Source organism: Littorina saxatilis, linkage group LG11 (assembly GCF_037325665.1).
Source record: "Littorina saxatilis isolate snail1 linkage group LG11, US_GU_Lsax_2.0, whole genome shotgun sequence".
Classification (NCBI taxonomy): domain Eukaryota; kingdom Metazoa; phylum Mollusca; class Gastropoda; order Littorinimorpha; family Littorinidae; genus Littorina; species Littorina saxatilis.
The window spans coordinates 6,036,504-6,044,299 of NC_090255.1; the positions used below are offsets into that span (position 1 = coordinate 6,036,504).

Here is a 7,796-nt window from a genome sequence, read left to right on the forward strand (position 1 = left end):
ATGTATGAGACACACACCCTCACTAGTGACCGTCCTGTAATGTCACGTGGGAAAGATTCCCCACGTGTCATTAATCCACATGACATTTCAGACCAATCACTAGCGATGGGATGTGTCTCATACACATATGTACAGCCAGGGGACCCTTTCACATCACATACAATCCTAACAAGAGTTATTTTTGGAATTCTTCTTTTAGACCCTTTGTGTATATCACAGTAGTGGTGGTAGAGCATGCTCGTAGCTACCCTTTGCGTATATCACAGTAGTGGTGGTAGAGCATGCTCGTAGCTACCCTTTGCGTATATCACAGTAGTGGTGGTAGAGCATGCTCGTAGCTACCCTTTGCGTATATCACAGTAGTGGTGGTAGAGCATGCTCGTAGCTACCCTTTGTGTATATCACAGTAGTGATGGTAGAGCATTCTCGTAGCTACCCTTTGCGTATATCACAGTAGTGGTGGTGGTAGAGCATGCTCGTAGCTACGCTTAGTTTTGCATGATAAACACGTTATCACATGTATTTTTGCAAACTATAACTTGTTTTAGATTAATTGCTGTCTGTCTGCCATGACTGGTGTGATTAGAACACAAAGGTAAGAGTTGAAGCTCCCTCCACCCACCACCCCCCCCCCCCCCCTCTCCCCCCAACATCCGAAGAGATTAGAATGACTGAAAGATCTTCCAACTTGCACGTTTACTTTGATAATGAGTAGAGGCTAAAGTAATTTTAAATGATGGTACAGATACAGTGGGACCCCCCCCCCTCCCCCCCTTTTGAGACCTCCAGCAACAAATAGAAAACAGGGTCTTATAAAGGAGGGAGTCTTAAAATGGGGGTAAATTTACAGTGGTCAGAGAAAACAGGGTCTTATAAAGGAGGGCGTCTTAAAATGGGGGTAAATTTACAGTGGTCAAAGAAAACAGGGTCTTATAAAGGAGGGAGTCTTAAAATGGGGGTAAATTTACAGAGGTCAGAGAAAACAGGGTCTTAAAAAGGAGGGAGTCTTAAAATGGGGGTAAATTTACAGTGGTCAGAGAAAACAGGGTCTTAAAAAGGAGGGAGTCTTAAAATGGGGGTAAATTTACAGTGGTCAGAGAAAACAGGGTCTTATAAAGGAGGGCGTCTTAAAATGGGGGTAAATTTACAGAGGTCAGAGAAAACAGGGTCTTAAAAAGGAGGGAGTCTTAAAATGGGGGTACATTTACGGAGGTCAGAGAAAACAGGGTCTTATAAAGGAGGGAGTCTTAAAATGGGGGTAAATTTACAGAGGTCAGAGAAAACAGGGTCTTAAAAAGGAGGGAGTCTTAAAATGGGGGTAAATTTACAGTGGTCTGAGAAAACAGGGTCTTATAAAGGAGGGAGTCTTAAAATGGGGGTAAATTTACAGTGGTCTGAGAAAACAGGGTCTTATAAAGGAGGGAGTCTTAAAATGGAGGTAAATTTACAGAGGTCAGAGAAAACAGGGTCTTAAAAAGGAGGGCGTCTTAAAATGGGGGTAAATTTACAGAGGTCAGAGAAAACAGGGTCTTAAAAAGGAGGGCGTCTTAAAATGGGGGTAAATTTACAGAGGTCAGAGAAAACAGGGTCTTAAAAAGGAGGGAGTCTTAAAATGGGGGTAAATTTACAGAGGTCAGAGAAAACTGGGTCTAAAAAGGGAGGGCGTCTGAAATCTGGGAGTTCCATTGCAATAGAAAATGATGATAAACATGACTGCAAAAAGAAAAATATGTGTGCCCATTTTTACAGCCATTTACTTGGTTTGCTAAGCTGTACTGATTAATACAATTAGAATCAGCAAAGAAAATTCACAGACACAGGCTCTGAAGAAAAATAAATTGTTAAGCAAAATATGTTCGATGCATGTATTTCATGACAGATATCTTACAATTTCAGGTTTATAGCCATGGTGGGACAGTGTTTCTTTAGTTTTTTTATGTTACTTTTTTATGATTGATTTTTGTATTTGTCAATGGCATGTTGCATGTTTCAAACTCACATTTGCTTGTTCATCTGTGTGGAAATCATCTCATTTGATACGCTCTGTATTGCTCAGCACCGTCCTTGTGGCATAATTTAAAGGCACAATCCTTTCCCATGTGAACAGCACGCACTAACACACACACACACACACACACACACACACACACACACAATTTGGAGTAATACTAAAATGATTAACAAACAAAAAATGAAGAAAGAGATTTTTAGTTTTTAAATCTATCTAATCTTTGTATTGGTAAAAAATACATTCATGAATGAGAATCCATCTAAAGCGTTAAAAAACTTAAGCTGAAAAAATACACACACATAAACTCTTGAAGTTGACAAAATTATTCAAATTATAACAGGAACAAAACCAAATACAAAACAAGAGGCGAAGCCATCAAGGCTCACGTAAGAAATCGACAAACAGTAACACAAACTCAATCACTCCGTCACACACACACACACACACACACACACACACACACACACACACACACACACACACACACACACACGCACGCACGCACACACACACACACACACACACACACACACACACACACACACACACACACACACACACACACACACACACACACACACACACACACACACACAGAAAGAGCATAGGTGAAACTGTGCAAGAAAGCGAGACACTAGATCTAGATCTGTCTGTCTGCATGTAGCCTACTTACAAGGACACGACTGCCAACCAGTCTCGGCGCGCTCAAAATAATAATGACCGAGACTTTCAGTACTTCCTTCGCGTGACGTCTAACCCTCTTACGTCATAATGTGACGTCAATGTAATGTGACGTCTTCAAATGTTAGAGTTTCTACCACAGACATACACACGCACAGACGCACGCACGCACGCACGCACAGACAGACAAAGTTACGATCGCATAGGCTACACTTACGTGAGCCAACAAACAAAAACAAGAAATATTTGCATGATGTTTGAGCTTGCTCCTCGTTTTGCATGTGATTCATATTATTTGCTTGTTGTGTTAAATACCTTTTGATGTTTTGATTCTGATTGTTTATTCAGGTTTGTTATTTTGTGCTCAGTTGAGTTAGTGTTTATCTTGGTGAAGCATCCATTGTCTTTGAAAAACTAAAACATTGAAGAAAATAAATGTGTAAGTTAATCTCATGTTGCATTTCTTCAAGAATTCAGTGTGGACTTGTTGCTAATAATGATGCTAATAATGAGAGGTGTGACAAAGGACCCTCAAAACAAAATTTATGATGGGGGTAATTCATTTAGAGTAAACCGTTTGAGTGAGGAGCCTGAATCTCCCTTTGAAAATTTAAAAGGATAGATCTTTTTGTGTAAGCTATCACTCTTTTAAAGTGATGCACCTTAATTTGACATTTTTCTGAAGTTTTCTGAAAGCCAACAGAAAGAGTGGGGTTTGCTCATAAAAACTGAACAAATAAAGAACAACAGATAAGTATTCATCAGAAAAAAATGTTTACAGATCGTTACTAAACGTTTGGCTTACGTTTCAGGCCTGCCAGCCATCCGTCGCCAAACGGGAATCACCAACTACTTTTGCAGCGAGTGCGAATACGCGTCAGAAAACCTGTACCAATACCGGCTCCACTTAGCCAATCACGGCAGCTTCCTACACCTCGTCAAAGACATCCCCGAAGACCTTCCCTTCAAGTGCGGCTACTGTGTGTACGTGGCGGAAGATGAAGGTGACTTTGGCGCGCATATTGCATCCCACCTCGAACGTCGCAACTTCCAATGCAGCAAGTGTCAGTACACCGCCTTCAAACGTTCCGCGGTCCAGTCTCACATTCAGTCGACCCACGACGAGACGGAAGACATCGAGGTCATCGACCTTCAGGCGGAGAATGTCTCCGACAAGGGCGGGTCGTTGGAAGAGCCGCAGCTGGTCGACTTTGACCCCAAGGTCAAGATGGTGCCCGTCAACGACTTTGACCTTGACCGCGAGGGTTTGACCTTGTTCACCCCTCCGTCCACTCCGGACGAGGAAGAGGAAGAGGGGCAGGCAGAGATTTCGCTGGTTGTGGGTGATGATGTTGACATCATTGGACTCGAAACACCCAACGCCGCTGATTTAGACATCGACAACCAGTCCGATTCAACCGAGGAATGGGGAATTGAAGAGGATGAGGAGGCTGACCAATCAAGAGAAGGCTCTGTATCGGGTCAAGGGTCAGGGTCGGGCGGCGGAGGTAGCATCTTGCGACTTACTCTTCAAGGCAAGCTAACCGGCGAGTACGGAATCAAGCGAGCCGTGCCAGCTGACATTGACGCAGCGTTGACTGATGCTTCCGCAAGTCGCGACAGCATTGCTTCCATGCCTTCCGTGCCTTCCGGCAACGATGATGAACAAGTCAGAAGGGATGAGGACGGTAATGCTGAAAATGCTGAAGAGTTGAAAAACATTGAAGAAATAGAAAACGTGGAAGACAGAGAAAATGCTGAAGAGTTGGAAAACATGGAAGAAATAGAAAACGTGGAAGACAGAGAAAATGCGGAAGAGTTGGAAAACATTGAAGAAATAGAAAACGTGGAAGACAGAGAAAATGCGGAAGAGCCAGAAAACGCAGAAGAGTTAGAAAATACGGAAAGGTTTGAGCCCGGGGGTGATGAAGTTGAAGCCGCCGGCGATGTTGATGGTGTTGATGATGGTAATGATAACGTGGAGGAGAAAGTAGAGGAGGAGGAATCGCAAGAGACGGAGAAAGGAGGCAAGGAGGAGGAGGGGATGGAGCAAGAGGTGGGAGGGCGGGTGGAGGGGGAGGAGGGGGACGTTGGAAACGTCTTCGCAAAGCTGAACAGCTGGCTAGACAAGTGAAGAAGAAACCGTAGCAACAAATTATTTTTGGCACAGTCCACCGACCAAGTGGAATAGACGATTTTTTGAAATAATGATGTCGGGTTTGTGTTTTCAACATGCCCCTTGCTGGTGATTTACCCCTCAAATGTTTGGCAGAGGTTTTGCAAGAAAAGGTAACTCTCCCACAACACATACAAACCCGACAGAGTTATTTTTGGAATTTGTTCATGAGGACCTTACACAGTCTTTGCAAGCATGAACTAGTCAGCTACAATAAGGTGGCAAGTTTGTGGAGCCTTATAGTTTGAGGCGAGCTGCATTAACACCTCTTTACACCTCAAACTTTGGCTATACATTAAGATCGATATGCCAAGCTAAGTTTTAAAACATATTAAAAACAAAGGGACGTAAGCGCTGTAAATGCATATAACATGTGCATTAAGATTAAGTGAGAGGTGTGGGGAACCAGTCTCCTGGCGCCTGAGAGAATATCAATAACAAGCATTGACTAGCGCCTGAGAGAATATCAATAACAAGCATTGACTAGCGCCTGAGAGAATATCAATATCAAGCATTGAAAAGAACAAGCCAGTTTTAGTCTTTATCATCATCATCAAAGGCATTGTTTTATGCTGATAGGCCAACAAGGGCATATTATTATTGACATCATCCTTGCGGATCTTGACCCTATAAAGTCTGAAATAAGCATTATTTCACCATGTTCAGGTCCTTTTGACTCAGAGATTTAACATTCCGTATCATGTCCAGTAACAGGATCCCTGCAGATCTCAGCTAATTCTTGTACTAAATGGAAGGGTTAAACTTAAAATCATTAGCTTTGGAGAGTATGTGACTATGTGGATCCCGTCGCGATATAACCTTCGTGGTTGAAAACGACGTTAAACACCAAATAAAGAAAGAAAGAAAAGACTATGTGGATGTTTATTTATTTTTTTTGTGTGTGTGTGACTGTGGATGTTAAATTTACATGTATTGGCTATATGTGAAACTTTTTTTCCTTCTTCTTCAATAAACGGATGAAATTCCTATACATGGCAACTATCCTTGCTGTTGAACATGTATACAGAGCTTGAAATACAGTATGTGTGTCACTGTGTGGTATGCTTGTGCAAGAATTTCATTTGAGAAGATTTTTCTTTTGTGAATGATGATTTATGTATGTGTAAATAGTGAATATGTATGATTTGGGTCATTGTTAAGAATAACAGTTAGTTTCTTGTGTGAATGAATGATGATTTGTGTGTGTGTAGATAGTTGTGAATATGAATGATTTTGGGTCATTGTAAAGAGTAAAAGTTAGTTTCAAAGAGTGGATGAGAAAATCTGTACACTTTTTGGAGTGAAATCTGTTCAAATGATTTGTAACATTGCCATAATTTGAGAAAGTTTACTCTTTATATCATCTTGTGTCTGTAATCCTGTATGCTGGTGTATTTCTTCACATTGATTTGTACATACACATAACACACTATTTGGAACTGTGTATCACACAATGACAATTACCTCCAAGACACCAAGAAAAAACTTACCATACATTGTCATTGGGGACCGTTTAATTTTCTTTTTTTTTCTTTCTGTCTTTTCCTTTTTTTTATCTGAAAGTTCAAAGATGTAAATTGATGATTGATGTTGACACATGTACCTGTTAATACCTCACCTAGCAAGATCATTGTGTCTGGTCCTATTCTTTGGCATATTATTGATCGCAAGAAGAATGCATACAGAACGTGTGTACATACATACATATATACATACCAAATCCACACAGAAGATTCAGATATTCATCATTAAAAGTGATTGATATTACATTTTTATAACTACCATTTTTTTTAAATGAGGTATTGCTTTATTAATTTCTATATTTTGAAGTCTGGTTTCACCAATGAATAATTAAACATCCGGCCGTGCAAATTTTGGAAATGTTGCATTTTTGGTACACATACTTTGTGAGACAATTTCTAAGAGCTTTCAAGCCTGGACCAATTAATCTGTTTCGGAATTGCTATACATTATTTCATTTTTTATTGCAGGATAATTTTTGATGTGAAATGATTTCTGATATAATACTCAGTATTTCTGAATATTTTGAATAAATATGATTTCATAATTCACGAAAAGAGCATCAGTGTACAAAGTCTTGTTTGAAATGGATGAAGAGTGTGTGTCAGGTTATTTACCAGTGTGTGTAAGTGTGGGAATGAATACATGGCTGAATACTTACAACAACAGCAAAATGATTGTGTGCGATTGTTGGTTCATGTATGTGTGTGTGAGTGTGTGTGTGTAACTGTGTGAGAGTGTGTGTGTTGTCACCAGATCCTTAACTACCCAGCCAAAATAAATTGCCTCCAGTGTGTCCAAAAATAGTGCAAATAAACAGACGGGCGCAATGGCAAGAGTCGGCCTCCTAATCGGGAGGTCGTGAGTTCGAATCACGGTCGCTGCCGCCTGGTGGGTTAAGAGTGGAGATTTTTCCAATCTCCCAGGTCAACTTATGTGCAGATCTGCTAGTGACTTAACCCCCTTCATGTGTACACGCAAGCGAGCACAAGACCAATTGCGCACGGAAAAGATCCTGTAATCCATATCGGAGTTCGGTGGGTTATGGAAACACGAAAATACCCAGCATGCCTACTCAACGAAAGCGGAGTGAAGCTGACTATGCTCTCAGAGTATAGTGTGGGGAACCCAAATGGGCAAACGAGCTCACACGTAACCAGAACGCTGAAGAAGAAGAAGTGCAAATAAACAAACACAAATGGACAAATAGTCGCCTGATCGCCAGTAACATTGTTAGCTGAAATGTTCAAACAAAAACTAGCTTGACTGCAGAAAGACACGTACATACTTGCACAGACCCTGTATTTCACCAGGGCAAAAAATATTGTCTTTTGAGCCTAATCAATGAAAGCAAACACCCCTTAGGATGCCCTAACTTTTCAAATAAGTGTGTAACTTTTTCATATG

The 7,796-nt window shown here is 41.0% G+C and overlaps 1 protein-coding gene across 2 annotated transcripts in view; it reads left to right on the plus strand.

Moving 5' to 3' along the window:
• Positions 1-6,954, plus strand: part of LOC138979609 (uncharacterized) — a 42,587-nt gene extending 35,633 nt beyond the window's left edge. Inside the window, exon 8 of one of the 2 annotated variants that reach the window (XM_070352320.1) lies at positions 3,505-3,594. Coding sequence is in view for 1 of the 2 variants with exons in the window: in XM_070352319.1 (XP_070208420.1) it covers positions 3,505-4,826 (1,322 nt within the window). In the remaining variant the exon portion in view is untranslated. Of the gene's footprint in view, positions 1-3,504 lie in introns of both variants that reach the window. The other variant, XM_070352319.1, reaches the window with a different exon arrangement.
• The last annotated feature ends 842 nt before the right edge of the window (positions 6,955-7,796 follow it).